Source organism: Odocoileus virginianus, chromosome 9 (assembly GCF_023699985.2).
Source record: "Odocoileus virginianus isolate 20LAN1187 ecotype Illinois chromosome 9, Ovbor_1.2, whole genome shotgun sequence".
NCBI classification, from domain to species: domain Eukaryota; kingdom Metazoa; phylum Chordata; class Mammalia; order Artiodactyla; family Cervidae; genus Odocoileus; species Odocoileus virginianus.
In genome coordinates this window covers 19,898,596-19,914,334 of record NC_069682.1, presented here as the reverse complement: position 1 = coordinate 19,914,334, position 15,739 = coordinate 19,898,596, and the positions used below count along the sequence as shown (strand labels likewise).

General features: G+C 35.6%; 1 protein-coding gene across 4 annotated transcripts in view; it reads left to right on the top strand.

The window, feature by feature from the left end:
* NEBL (nebulette) overlaps positions 1-15,739 on the top strand; it is a 365,699-nt gene that overhangs the window by 289,584 nt on the left and 60,376 nt on the right. For 2 of the 4 annotated variants that reach the window (XM_070472044.1, XM_070472042.1), the window contains 6 exons: positions 1,707-1,820; positions 3,380-3,481; positions 7,269-7,373; positions 9,112-9,219; positions 11,806-11,916; positions 14,689-14,799. The exons of the other annotated variants lie outside the window; for them this stretch is intronic. In XM_070472044.1, the coding sequence (XP_070328145.1) occupies positions 1,707-1,820; positions 3,380-3,481; positions 7,269-7,373; positions 9,112-9,219; positions 11,806-11,916; positions 14,689-14,799 (651 nt within the window). The remainder of the gene's footprint in view (positions 1-1,706; positions 1,821-3,379; positions 3,482-7,268; positions 7,374-9,111; positions 9,220-11,805; positions 11,917-14,688; positions 14,800-15,739) is intronic. 4 annotated transcript variants of the gene reach the window in all.

Below are 15,739 nucleotides of genomic sequence, written 5' to 3'. Positions count from 1 at the left end.
CTGAGAGTGTTCCTGGCACCTCAGCATCGGGCAGAATGTTTTCCTTGATCGCTGGACAGTGTTGGTGGATCTGGCTGAGTCGGGAGTGCCATTCTAGGGGAAGTCAGTTCAGAGAGTCTACGACTGTAGTCAAGTGAATACCTGTCAGGCACTAAAACCTAGAAGAGACAAAAACACAGATTAGAATGTTGTGAAACGCGCACAGCAGGGGGTATTGAGGAGTGGAATCGCGCGTTTGGCAGAGGACCAGGTACGGAGGATCTTGGCTTTGGTGCCAGTTACTGTGGACAGTAGTGAAGGAGATCTAAATTGACTGCATTGGTGGTGGTGTCCCTGATTTCAAGATAAAATGACTTTCTAAAACTTGAAGCTTTTCTTGTTTTAGGGAGGCCTCGCCTATTAATTATAATAAGTGAGATTTTGCTTGAAATTATAAGATAATATGATGCTCACAAAGTATTATTAGCAAATGAAACTGCAACAGAAACTGTTGCATGTGAACCATCTTGAAATGTTTTCCAAATGTATTCCCATCAGGATTTTTACCAGCTCCCTCCCGGAGGAACCAGCGTGTATCCCTGAGGGAGACCATCACCCAGTACACACTAGATTTAAGGGAGTAACATGAGCTGTTCCGAAACCACCTTTTTTCTAAAGGTTTCTGCAAGGCAGAGTCTTAGGATGTATGGATGAATGTGCATTCTGAATGTTGTAAAGAAAGAAATAATGTAAGAATCATAATATAATAAGATATAAAAGGACAAAACAGCTTACTTTTGCTTTTGCCTACCTGCATCCTTTCCTGGCTACAGGAATTAAAGCAGTTAAATAGTTAAATAAATTAGACTAGCATTTTTGTTTTATTTTAGTAAAGAATTGTTTAGTCGTGTTCGACTCTTTGCAGCCCATGGACTGTAGCCCACCAGGCTCCTCTGTCCATGGAATTCTCTAGGCAAGAATATTGGAGTGGGTTGCCATTCTCTTCTCCAGGAGATCTTCCTGTTCCAAGGATTGAACCCAGGTCTCCTGTATTGCAGGCAGATTCTTTACCATCTGAGGCACAAGGGAAGCCATTTGGTTGCTTTAAGACTAGCTAAAAAAAAAAATCCACAGTGAAAGCTGGAGATGGTTCTGCCACTGAAAACAACTGTGGAGTGAAAGCAGAGAAATAATAAATGACATTAAATAGGCCCAGGATGTTTTAGAATACATAATCCCTAACAATGAGTTTTTTAATAAGGGGGAAATGATGAGAAAAACCATGGTAGGAGCTCTGTCTTGCATTTGCAGTCATTCTTTTAGGAAAATTAATGTTCAAATTCTGATATTTGGGACCTGTTCTCTAAATGTGATAGATGTTAGGACATTTGTGGTCTTGATTTCTAATAGATCATAGATGTTAGGAATGCAGAAATGGAAACTGACATTTTAAAACCCTGAGATTCTATATAATTCTTGTTAATAGGATTTGAGTTCATGCCTAATTGCATTTATGATCCATGTTCAAGTAGAGGTGTTTTTTAATTAAAAAAAAACACCTTTATGCCTAATTAAGCTTTATATGGGGGGAAATACCAGGTATTTAAACTCTGCTGTTGTACATTTTTAAGGTAGCTTTTATTTGATCTAATTAGAAATCAAACGTGTTGCTTTGAAAGCTTGAAGGTAAATGTGCTATGTAATTTTTCCTGTTTCTTTTATGGCAGATTAAATACAAAGAAAAATTTGATAGTGAAATGAAGGATAAGAAACATCTTTACAATCCTCTTGAAAGTGCTTCTTTTAGGCAAAGTCAGCTGGCCACTGCCCTGGCGAGCAATGTAAGTTGCTTTCTGCCTCATGATTGGTAATTTGCAGTATATTATTTTCAGTATGTTTTGATTCTTGTTTTGATAGACTTGGCTGTCTGCTAGCTGTGATTCTTAATCAAGATCATGTAATTGCCAAATAATTTTAGAAAACACTGAAGCCTATATTCTTGAAGCTTTTCTGAAAAAAAAAAAAAAAAGTGTTACTGATTACTAATTAATAAGTAGGAATAGTTTTATTGGCAAAACTGTTAGTATTATCGCTGATCAAGAGTAGAAATAGATTATAGAATTTTACAGTGTGTGGTATCATAAACTAATGATTATGACAATAGTTAGCCCATGTAATTATGCTCATAAAATTGTGAATATTGTAAAATATACCTGGAACATAGTAGTATATCACAAGGAAATTTCCAGAAATTGTTCTTGAGATAGCTTACAATTTCTTTCTTATCCCTTATGTAAATTCTGTGAAATACCTCTTCATAAGATTTGTTTTCATTTCATATCTTTAAAAATAAAGTTTCAATTTACAAGAAAATATACCTTAAATTTTTATTAGGATTAGGAGGAGTATAAAAATGAACATAGAAAAAATTAAATAGTTGAATGATGCATAGAGTACCTTTTTAAATATTAAGTTTGACTTTTGTTGAACTGTTCCTTTGTTAGAGCATTTAGACCTTTCAACTCCTTTTGTATCTGGAGGACTTAGTATATTTTACTTTCGTTCCTGTTTAGAAGGTATCATAATTTGTGTTCATTAACCAGATTTTGTTACTAGCAATTGAAATGGGTGTTTCTGTCTTTTAGGACCTTTGGGAATATTCTAATAATTCATTTTTTCTTATTTGATTATTTTTGTGTGTGTACAAGCATAAAGCAAGTATGGCAGGAATATACTTAAAAGAACCTCCAGCTTGGCATTGAAAGCTCAAGGTTTAGAATCGGTTGTCTGAATTTGAATCTTGCTCCACCACCTAATATTACACTTGCGTCCTTCTGTGTTTCAATTTCCTCCTGTGTAAAATGAGGATACTTAAAGTATTTACTTGCTAAGATTGTGGAGCATGCTTAATACATATTAAGTGTTTAAATAGAAAAGTGTTTGACTCATGGTAAGTGTTTGATGTTTTCTGTTATTAACATTTTATATTTCTAAAGCAATTGATTGAAAAGGTATACATAGCAATAGGATGAAAACTACTAAAGGTTCTAAAATTGATACAAAATATAATTGGAAGACAGTGGTAATTTCTAAAGAGTAAAGCTTCTATTTTCTTTATTTTTTGAAAGTAGAGTTTCTGTTTAAGTTACTTGTTTCTGTTAACGTCACCCTTTTTGAGAATATAAACAATAAAAGGAGTTATCAAAATACTTTCAAGTCCCTGGGAATAACTTTTATTCATTCAGTAGTAAATGAGCACCATCTAGTGGCTGCTTGTGAATTCATTTAATTTAATACCATTAAATAATACTTGGTTGTGTTTAAAATAATAATGGCCATAATGCAAAAGCATAGTATTTTCTTCTCCTAGATGGCATTTTGTTCCATGTTATTTTTATAGGTGAAGTACAAGAAAGACATTCAGAATATGCATGATCCAGTTTCAGGTCTCCCAAACTTGTTCTTAGACCACGCTTTGAAAGTCAGCAAAATGCTAAGCGGAGTAAGTGGTCCTGTGTTGGCTAGTGTAGACCTGTGACTCCGTGGCACCCACGTGTCTGAAGTGCTTATGAGCTCACCTGCTTCCTAAGGCGAGCCTGGCCTTCACCCCCCACTCAGTAACTAACTTCATGGACACTAGTGTCTGTTGCTTAAATCCCACCCAGGCTGTTGCTTTACAAAGCTGGCTCTTTAATATCTTTTGAATACAAACTTTCTTGTGGAATAGCTACTCTTCAAAGTGTTTATGTGAGCATCCTTTCTGTCTTTCTCCTTCCCCTTTCTTTGTAGTAGACTGAAGTCACTTGGAGGTCAGGCTCTTAAGTCAGCAGTCTTTTATTTTATGCAGGCCAGAGCAGAGTGTCTGGTACTCAGAAGGTCTCAGTAGCATAAAAGTTGTCTTAGTCTGAATTATGTCTTCTCTAAAAGTAAATCTCAAGAGTGTTTGCACTGCTGCTGTACTTTTAGTCTTGTGAAGGTTTCCGTGTTTTCTTCAACACAACAAGGAGGGGAGGGTGTCCTAATTAAATATCTGTGTCCACTGCCCAGTGGCCCATTGCATCAGAACTTGGCTCTTAGATGCTGTTTCCAACACGCAGTGCCTCTGAGCCCTGATGTCACTGGCTCTCATTACTGATGACCCTTGCTCACCTGTGCCTCTGTTTCCTACACCTCAGAATGCCCCCATGTCAGGATGATGAACTCTAATTTGACCTCAAGTTATTTCTATGCCTATTTTAATAATGACTCACTCAAAAATTATCTGCATTTATTATATATCTGTCTTGGATCAGGCACAGATTTGATGGAAAAGTATATCGTCAAAGAATGTTAAAAAGTGAAAACAGTCTTCTTCAGGAGATGTGCCCACAGTCATGGATGAGAAAACTCCGTAGTTATAACCTGCTTCCCAGACCATTAAATAATGAGATAACAACTTCAGTTCAGGTTTAAAAATGCCTGCATTTGGCTTTGAAATGTTGAAACTTCTGTTCATTATTTTGCACTTGAAGTGTTATCTGTGTGAATTTATATTCATAGAAGAAATTAATTAATTAAGTATCACTGGTCTTTGGAGGCAAAGCAGCCCATTATTCTTTCCCATCTGTTGAGCAGGGATGAAGGTTGGGAGACCGTCAGGTGCAGAATTAGACTCGGTCCCTGGACACTTAATTCCTGCTGTCCTGCCATTTCAATGCTCATCCTCCTCTGTGCAGACACTCCTGTTTCTTGAGCGACTCTGCTTCCGTTGCACAATTTTAACCACGACTCAGAGATGTGCTTCTAAAAATCAGTATATTTCTGAGATCTGAGCCTCTGCTCTCTTCATAGGTAGTCTTGGCTCATCCAGCTTGATCATTGCAGTCGCCCTTGACCTTGACTCTTCCTCATCCCTGTTTGGGTTAATTTCCTTTGGACGTGAGGATTCATGTAGAAATAAGTCAGCAAAAATGTCCTGGTTATAATTCAAAAATTTGGATTACCATGAAAAATGTAGGCCACTCATAGGCCATATTTCTTTTTGAAAATATTGACCTTTATTTTATAATAGTGGTGAAAACAGTAATAGTAATTGTTTATATTTTCTCTTTAAGAAAACGCAACAAATTCATATATTACACTTGTTTTATATACCACTTGTAAAGTTTAAACCTTCATTTTTTCTAGATCATAGTTTTTCTCCACAGAAAAATTGTAACTGACCAGTTGCTTCATGAAGAGAAAATTTGAGTCAAAAAACGTGTTACTCTGAAATCTCTACTTATTAAAGTTGCACAATATTACATTGGTTCAAATTTATTGTATGTCAAAATTGCCTTCTTTTAAATTTTAATGTAAAGAGAATGAGAATTTTGTTGATTTATAAAGGCAACTTAATTTTAGCAAAAGATTGAGTAAGAGAATGCTTAAACAGGCATTCTACCAGAATTAGTTGTCAGTTTGTTATAAATGGCTGGGTTTTAAAGACCTCTAAATGTCTTTGATATAAATCGTAATTTGAAAAATTTTACTGTGTAGAGTAAAATTAGTGCCTTATTAGTTTGTACAACCATACTGATTAAACTGGGGGGGGGGTATTTTTCTTTGGAAAATAGAACACTGTTAGCTTTCAGTTTGTTTTTTTTAATAACTTTGCATAAATTAAAAAAGTGTATATTGTGTTACTCTGTTACTCCCACTAGGAGGCAACAGAGACTATTATATAAGAAAAAGCAAGTATTGATCATTCTTTTGCAGATCTTAGTTCAAATAGGGTGATATTCTTTGGTTTAAAAACAGGAATTTCTGAAATTCTGTGTAACTAAAATAGATCATTAAGTGAGGGACAGTATTTTTTGACCTTTTCTCAGTCTATAACCATTATTCCAGATACAATTCTAGACTTTATTAGTTCTGGATTTTAACTTAGTAATGGAATGTATCCTAGCTTGTTACATGCATTTCATATCTATTTTATAAGTATATTTTATAAAATTACTTCTAATCAAATCATAACATCTCTAAGTATATTGTTATTCTTTGAAATTATCTTTTAAAAAAATTAGCAGAGAAGCTAAAATTCAGAACTTGTTATCTTTGGTCAAGATATACTATGTGAACATTTTCATGAGCTTCCTGGGGGTGCTATTTTCCCTTAAAGTATTCTGGTTAGAGTTTGGGCGATACATGTCTTAGTTCCCTAATTGACTGAAAATGCCTCTGGGGACCTTGCTGTGTCCCTAAGGAAAGCAGTTTTCCTGTGTAGGCCACTCGGACCTTCCGTCCTTCCCATCCTTGGCACTGAGGCTGCCTCTTGTTTCACTCTGGATTACTGGAGCATGTTTTAGACCTAAGTGTCCTAGCTTGTTCCTGCTTGCTTTCTAATGCTGCTTACCTCTCCCTCCCGTCTACACTAAATTGCCATTTTCATTGAAATCCTCATTGTCTAAGAAGCGACCAACTTTAGCTTAAGTCTCTGGATACCCAAGTCTTTGAGAGTTACCATTTCCCTCTAACAGTCTTTTCCAAATAAGGCAAACTTACTAAGTGTCCAATCTCCAGTGGTAAAAATCATAAAGCAATGTTTGTCTTTTTGCTGCCTGCTGTGGTTTAGAGTACTACACTTGCCAAATTTGGCACTCTTATCCATTCTCTTCTCTTCCAAATTCACCTTTTTGTCCGTATGTCTAAAAAGTGCCTTAATCCAGTTTCTTCACCTTAAAAATTCAACCAACCATACCCAGATTCCTTGGTTTCTCTTTCAGCCACCTCCTACCTTCTCCTTTTAGGAAAGCCAGTTGAATTATTTCTCTCCCTCTCATTTTCCTTATGATCCGTTACATACAACTTTTTTTTTTTACTTTCCAGACTCCAGATTTCCTTGCATCTGTTCTTCTTTTCTTCCCTTCTCTTCTTGTAGATGCAGTTATTAATAAATACATTTCTGTTCTAGGATAAGGGCAAGATGAATTGCCTTTATTTTGCCCACTTTGCCTGTTCACAGAAGTTACGGGCTCTTCTGCTGTCACCTCCCAGCGCTGCAGATATTATTTATGTTGGCTTTAGAGCCAGTAGTCCTCTGCTTCTCTTGAGTGTTTTAGATGCTGTTCACTTGGACCACCTAGAGCTGATCTGTCTCCCACTGCCGCTTTAGCTCGGGGTCAGCAGTCCACACGACCAGCTGACAGCAGATGGGAACTTAGCAGCTTTGCAACTCTCGTTCGCTTGCATTTTTCATCGTGCCCTCCTAAGTATCAGTTGCTCTTAACAGACCCTTCTATTCTTACTTTATTTTTGTGTTCTTTCTTTAGCGAGAATATAGAAAGGTTTTCGAGGAAAACAAAGGCACGTATCATTTTGACGTGGATGCTGCGGAACACTTGCACCACAAAGGCAACGCCGTGCTCCAGAGTCAGGTACGAGGCCTCCCCCGCCTGCACTCAGCAGTGCTCGTTGCCGGCGCCTCCACGGGGAACGTGCAGCTGCTGGGAGGGACGTGCATCGTGAGAAAAGTCTCAGACCCTGTTCTCGCTCTGTTTGTTAGGTTAGGGATGCTTGAACCATGTTTCGGCAGGCAGGCATTTCAGAATATTATAGTTACTGTGCACAATTTAGAACTTACAAGATATGAGTTAATTAATTAACTAATGGTCAAATCTCATAATACTGAAAACTTTTATAGTGTACTGGTCATTTTGAGCTGCAAAAGTATAATTTTCCAGGCATAAAGTTTATTATAATTTTTCAGCTCAGTTGTAAGTGTGTTAAAAATGGGAAATTATCTTACCAGTCTATTCTGCCTTAATGTTTCTTTCAACTATGAGATTCTGTGTACTCTCTGAAAGAAACTTTTAAAAATATATTTTTCCTTGAATACATTAAAGTTGATAACTTTTTAAATTCTGAATTTCAGTAATTGAAAAAAATATTATTTCCAGCATCTGTTAAGATAAAATTTAAATCACTCTTTTAAATAAACCCCATGGAACATAAATTCCATAGTGATATGATACCTACCTTCATTTATTTAAAAAATATACAAACCAGCTCAACTTTAAGGTATAAAAGTATACATTTTTTTTCTCTTTGCCTTTTTATTTTTATTTTGTTTCTCCACAAAATTTTACCCTAACACTGTGTTCACTTTCATAGTTCACTTTCATTGATCGTTCTATTATACCTCTCTAAAACAAAAATATTCCTAAAAACAGGAATTTAAAAATTTGTTATATGTTTTGCTACTACAAAGTTCTGTTTTGAAAAGATTCTTTTGGATTTACATACCATTAAAATTATTTTTATTATAATGCAGCTTAAGAACCAATTTCATTATATATAAGGATTCTACTGAAAATACATATCTCAATAAAATGAATCATGATCAAAACTGAATTTTATTTAAAAAGGTGTATTGCTAAAAAAAAGCCGAACACTCTTGCAGCTTGCGGAATACAATTCTAGTTTTTGTTTTTAGGAGGTAGAAAATATTGATCATTTTATGAACTGAAATAGATAAAGATTGGTTGTAATGAGTAAATAATTCATGATATGATCTGATTAAATAGTGCTTAGCGAAACTGAAGGAAGTCATATAAACGCGCTGTGTGTGTTTCACTCACCGTCTGTGGGAAAATTCAGCAGTCCTGAAGAACACTGTCCTTCCTTTGTCAGAAAGGCAGACTCACAGCTCTGGTTTTCTTCTTGTTCGTGATTTACTGATAGGCATCAAAGTTATCACAGTGATCTCTCTGTCTCTTTTTTCCTCTGTCTCAGCCTCTCTGTGTCTTCTCTCTCTCTATGTACCTATGTACATATGTATATATGTACCTATACATGTGTGTGTATTAATGGCATGTGTGTTTACATGTATAACTCCACATGTGATATGTATCTGTCTATCCCATCTGTTTACATATACAAGTCCTAGAACTACATTATTTAATTCTAAACCACTCATATCCCTTAAAAACTTTAATATGTTGCCTGTTTCCTTTCTTTGTATATCATTAACCGCAGGGAACCTCGTGATCAGATGGCCAGAACATTGTGATTTTTAGAAAATAGGGTGATCGATTTTGCACATACATTTATTTTGCTTTGTTTGTGTAAGGGCTTGTGCGCTTTATGTGCCATTTATACTTTTTTTTTATGAAGGTGAAGTACAAAGAAGCGTATGAGAAAAATAAGGGGAAATCGATGCTTGAATTTGTTGAGACACCGTCATATCAAGTTTCAAAGGAGGCTCAGAAGATGCAGAGTGAGGTGAGTCTTTTTGTTTTGCTATCAACTATTTAGAGCAAATTTGATGTTTTGTCATCGAAAGAGTGGTTCAGAGGGTTTAGTGCGTCCGGAAGAAAGTATACTGCACTGGCCAGACCAAGGGATCTGCACTATATACTCAGGCATCTAGTCCAGGTCATTGATTTTTTTTTTTCCTGGCTCTCAGTTTCCCAGCTTTCCCCATTTGGCAAATATGAATACTAGGCCAGGTGAGCTCTTGCATTCTGTGATGATAAAATTAACACTTTCAGGCTGTGTCCATGTAAAATTATGATGAGCAGATAAAAACTAAAAGGAAAATGAAGGGCTGGTTCCTTTACTTACCTTTTTTTTTGTAATGAAAATAGAGCTAACATTTGTTAAGTACTTACTCTGTGCTAGGTGACAGGCTGAATGTTTTATATATGTTGGCTCATTTAATCCTCTCAAGGTAATGATGCTAGGTAGGTATATTCCTAGACTGATAATGCATCCATTGAAATTAATTGTCTTACCTAAAATTACTTATCTAATAAGTGCTAATGGGTAAAATTCATAAATTATTCCCTTTTTCCTGTTAATTTATTTAACTGATTCTCCCCCTACCTCTGGCTAATAATCAGTGACATCAGAAACTTTCAAGGAAGTTTCAAGGCATCACGAGAAGAGATCAATTATAAGTTTTTTTTTCTACTTATCCATTTAATTCTCTACTTAAGATAATGCTAGGTCACATCCACATAGTCACCTGATACTGGTTCCTGTCTATCCCAATGAGATTTCTTCTGTTGTATTTTTTGGGGAGGGCAGAGGGGGTGAGGATGGGCAGAGGGAAATCAGACACCAGACACAGATGGTTTTGTCTACAGACACATCAAATTTCTGTGGGTACAACCAAGTTTTTACTTCAAAGGGACAGAAGTAGTGGGCAGTTACTATCAGCTGGTTACAACCACATGCTAGACTCCAGGCATGCTCAATGGGCAAATCTTTTCTAGTTTTTAAAAACAACATCAAAACAAGGCGACATGATAATTTATTTCTTCTTTTTATTTGGCTGCACTGCGTGGCTTGTGGAATCTTTGTTCTCTGACCAGGAATTGAACCCTGGCCTTGGCAGTGGAAGCACCGAGTCCTAACCACTGGACCTCCAGGAAATTCCCAAGAAATGATAATTTCTAGACAGCAAAACCCTCCTAGGAATTTACTAAACATCACATGTGCTTTGTTGAAATGTTATGATACATCTTCTCAGACAAAGGGCATGCAGATTACTGTGGCTTGTTGAATTTCAGAATTGTTTAATTTCTTCTTCAGGGGAGAGGAGAGAAAATAATTACTTGTATTTTTCATATCTTGTATTTTCTTGAGCCAATAAAGGGGAATTTGATCAAGAATGGTTCAGTGACTGTTTAACCTGAATCAGTCAGTTCTTTTGAAGTGAATTGACAGAGCAGGTAAACTTGATCAAAATTCAAAAGCCCTATAAAAACTCACATTTAATGGGATGACTCATTGGAATATCTTTTGTTCTAGTCTGTTATTAACAAAGTACCACAGACTGGGTAGCTTAAGCAATAGAAACTTATTTCTCATAGTTGAGGAGGCTGGAGGTCTGAGGTTAGGGCGCCAGCGTGCTGAATCCTGGGCTGCAGACTGCTGCCTTCTTGTGTCCTCACATGATGGAGAGCAGGGAGGGGAAGGAAGCAGGCTTGTTAGTGACTCTCTGAAGGACGTGAATCCCGTTCATAGTCTCTCATGTATGGCGGCCTCATCTAATCCTCATCACGTCCTGAAGGCCCCACCTCCTGATGTCCTCTTGTTGTGGGGAGGTAGGGGATCAACATACGGGTTTTGGAGGGACATATTCAGTCCATAGCACCTTGTCTGCATTCTAAGAACAGTACATAAAGTACTGTATATATCCTTCACATCGCCTTCTTCTCTTTCACTGCTAGTTGCTGTTAGTGCCCATTCGTGTCCGTCATTGCTAGTGCCAGATTTCAAATTGATTTCCCTCTGTCTTGCTGTCAGTGAACCACAGTCCAGATAAAGGTTTCTACTTTCATGAGCCATTTGGGTTCTCTGGAAGTTTAAGACTATATGAAGTTGTCAGGTAAATTTACCTGAGAGACACAGGTCTCAAAAATCATGTTACTTTTCTGACAACAACATGAAGGAGGTGGTACTGGTGTCTCGGGCTTACCCTCATTCTCTCCTGGGCCTGCTGACTCCACTTCCCCGTACCTCTTCCTCAGTCACGGGAACACCCACGCTGAGGGTGCCTGTACCATTCTGGTCTCACGGTTCCTTGATTTTTTTCCCATACAAGTTCACTTACTTTCTTCTCACCAAGAAATCCTGGAATGTAAATGCATGAATAATATATCCTAATGTTGCCTTTCTGTATTAGGAATGATGGTAGCATATGATTTGAGATATTATGTTAAGGTTGTTAGTGGAAAGACTCAGAGGTGATAGAATTATATAAGAAAAACATCGATTTTGTTCCAGGAACACTTGTTCTGTTATCTTTTCAACAGTCACTGGTATTTTCTAAATTTAAAATTATGTGGTCTTACTTTACAGAAAGTTTACAGAGAGGATTTTGAGAAGGACATTAAAGGAAGGTCATCAATGGATTTAGACAAGACTCCAGAGTTTTTACATGTAAAGTACATCACCAACCTTCTGAAGGAGGTATGGTCCTACTATTTACTCTGTAGTTCTGCAGAAAAAATTTAAAGAAATAACCCAGAAAATATGCACTAATCAATTCTCTATTAATTCTCGAATTCAGTGTTATTCATCCATTACTCTTTCATTCACATTGACCTTCACTAATACAGTTTTATGTTTTCATTAAAAACAGGAAAGTGTTAATATTTCCATTTAATGTTGAAGGACGAAATTACCCAGATTTCCTTGAAAAACTTGAAAAATACTTTGATTTTATGTTTGGCTTGTAGCTTAGAGGCCCTACAAGTAGTTTTATAGCTTTACAGCAGTTAGTTTTTTAAAAAAATATTTTTAGTGTGGATGAGGTTAGCTGGATTCTCTCAAATTTAGTTATTATAAACTACATATTAGAACCAGCTTTTTCTGTAACTTCTCTGCAGCGTTCTTATGACATGTGATATCAGAAATGAGGTGATGTGTGAAGGTCTGGATAAATGGTACATTCATAAGTGGCTTGTGTTCTAAGTAGGGAAAAAATAATATATTTAGCACATACAGCATAAGAATTCATTTCCATTTTTCATTTTATACTCAGCAGCATTTCCCCCCAACCCCTAAACTTAGTGGTACATTTTGGCTCACAATGTTATTAAATTTGTTGAACATTAAGGCCCTCAAATCTAACAATTAAAAATATCATGTTCACAGTTTAAAAGTTTTTTTTTGTTTCTGCTTTTTTTTTTTAATAGTTTCTAAGTAACTTGGAACTCTTTCAGTTCTTTGTTTAAATAATTTCTCCCATCCAAGTACTAACCAGGCCCGACCCTGCTTAGCTTTCGAGATCAGACGAGATCGCGTGCGTTCAGGGTGGTATGGCCGTAGACAATAGTTTCTCTTTACATTAAGAGAAAGCATCAGAGAACTCCATTTTTTCCTAAATTTTGAGTGGAAGAAACTCTCCCTGAAAGAAGAAACTATCCCTGTCTTAAACCAGTGGAACAGAGTATAATTACCTGCATAGATATTAATCATCATGATCTTCTTTAATGACGAAACACCAGCTGGCTTTAGCATTTAGCTACTCATAGAAATTTAATGTAATTCACTGTTGCAATGTATGCTGGGCTGAAGTAGGCATATCATGGAAGAGAATTCTTGCTACCCTATCTCTTCTCACTTCTAGTTCCTATAAAATTTTTTGAAGTTAAAGGGTGATCACGTGACAACTTCCTGCTATTATTGTCTTCTATTTAAATAATATGCACTATTTACATGAATTTTTAAAAAGAGAGTCTTTTTATTATTTACATACAAATGAAAATGTGAGATCTATTTTGAGAATTGTAAATGACTTTAATATACATACCATTGCCATTTTCTTTTGTTTTTCCTTGTGAATGAATCTTATTTTAGACTTATTGATTCAGAATGTATGCATCAGTATAAGAAAAAAGCCCAGAGACTATGATTAAAAATCTTTTAATTAAGTTAGTGATACTGATATCTAATTTTAAAAAGAGACTCATGACTTAATGAAATTGTGACTTCGTTTTAAATGTGTAAGCATTTAGCTTCAAATTGTCTTTGCATTCTTTATGGTTTTTGCATTGCTGTTGTCATGTAATGTATCTTTTTATATTTAATTTGATTCCCTCAGTTGTCCTTGATACTGGTATAGCAAGTATTTTTATTTTCATTTTGTCCCTGTGAAAATCAAGGCTCAGTTACTTAAAGTCCTCTTGAAGGTCACAAGACCAACAAGTGAAAGAATCCAGGTCATTTGACTCCAGAGCTCTTTCCAAAATTACATGCAGGTCATTACAATGTCTTGTAGGCTATTAGTTAAGCAGAGGACCAGCTAATTTAATTAAACTGGACAAAGAGAAAATAACATCAAATGAACCCTAGAATTAACTAGAATATGATTTCTTATCCTTAAAGGAAGTCTCATCTTTCATCTGACAAGTTAGTCATAAAGGCAACTTAACTGAATTGGATTAAGATATACATTGTTTTCATAATTCAATTAGTAAGAAGACAAATTCATTAGCACAAACCAAAAAAACCATATTATATGTACAGATTAAAGACATTTGGATCTACTTAAAATATTATGTTAAAATGGGTGAAATTCAGACTATATATTATCAATTTGTAGGAAATTATTTGGTTTTACATATCGTTGAATAAAATGGAAACAAAAAATTGGCTAAATTAGTCCTTTTGATTTTTGTAATTTTTCGCTCTTTTCCAATTATGTTCTTTTAATGAATCATATTTTATAGACAGCTTTCAAAGAAATACTTCAAGTAATTAGTAAGAAGCATGCATTCTTAAGACCTTCCTTACCATTTAAAGGGAAGAGGGGTGGGAGGGAAGGGGAGATGGGGGGGGAGATTCAAAAGAGGTGGTATATGTATACCTTTGGCTGATTCATGTTGAGGTTGGACAGAAAACAGCAAAATTCTGTAAAGCAATTATCCTTCAATAAAAAAATAAATAAATTTTAAGAAAGGGAAGATATCTTTTAAAAATATGGCTCCAATATGATGCCAAAACATGTGGGAAGATAGGATAAAAGAAAAAAGATTGATAGAATTGGAAACCACACAACCATGACTAAAAGAGAAAATGAAGTATCTGTAGGAAATAAAGAGCATGAATGCTTGGAAATCTGGTTCATTCCTTTCTAGAAATATTTTCTTTCTGTGGTCTCTGGAAACACATATAAAACAGTATATAAATTAAAGAGTTTCCCAGTAAATTTCAAACAGTAATATTCTTGTTTCATAGAAAGAATATAAAAAGGATTTGGAAAATGAAATAAAAGGGAAAGGAATGGAGCTTAATTCCGAAGTACTTGATATTCAAAGAGCAAAACGAGCTTCTGAAATGACTAGTGAGGTGAGTTCATTTATTTAACGATTGAGAATATATGAATTTTCAGCTGATTTCCTTGTCTGTAAGTCTTTCTCAGAGATTATACAGTTGACCTTTGGACAAAATGGACTTAAACTGTGCAGGTCCACTTATACATACTTTTCAATTGTAAATTCTGCAATCCTCCACAGTCCATGATTGGTTGAATCTGTGAATGCTGAGGATCCTCGGATGTGGAGGAACCTCTCGTGGAGGGCTGACGATAAGTAATAGGAATTAACCCTCTTGTTGTCTGTGTTAACTGTATATAAATGTTCTGCAGCTTTTATGTGTAAGGTGGTAATAAGCATTATGTCTAGTAATCTTTTTGCAACCAATGAATTTTTTAAAAAAAGGATGCTCACCATCTCCTGTCTATGTGGTATGAGAAAAATGAACATTTCCTTATTTCAGAAAAAATTCTATATACTTAACCAAAATAATTGAAGAAGATTTAATGTCATCTTTTAAACTAGTGAAAGGCAGATTAGGAAGGTAGTCTGGTAGTAATTACAGTTTAAAAGTTCACATGCTCACTGGCTGTCCCAGTTCTTGGCTAACTACTGAGTCCACTTAAACCTCTATAAAATGAAAATGGCCATTACTCACTTTACATGAAATTTTTTAAGAATGAAGCGCCTCTGAAGTGCTGTAAGTTCTTTAATCCTTGTGTTATCTCATTACTTTGTTAGCAAATAATGACACTGTCTTTGAGGAGAGTCTAGCTGACTTTAACAGTGAAGAAATTTAAGACTTTACCCACATATGTCAATAAACCATGGTAATGATAATGATGATCACAATGATGATGTTGGTGTGACTGTATTAGTCAGGTTGCACATGATAGAAACTCAAGTCAAACCTGATTAAGAAACTGTTTTGGTTTAAGAACAGAGAAATCTGAGGATTACTTTCAGGTTGGAAT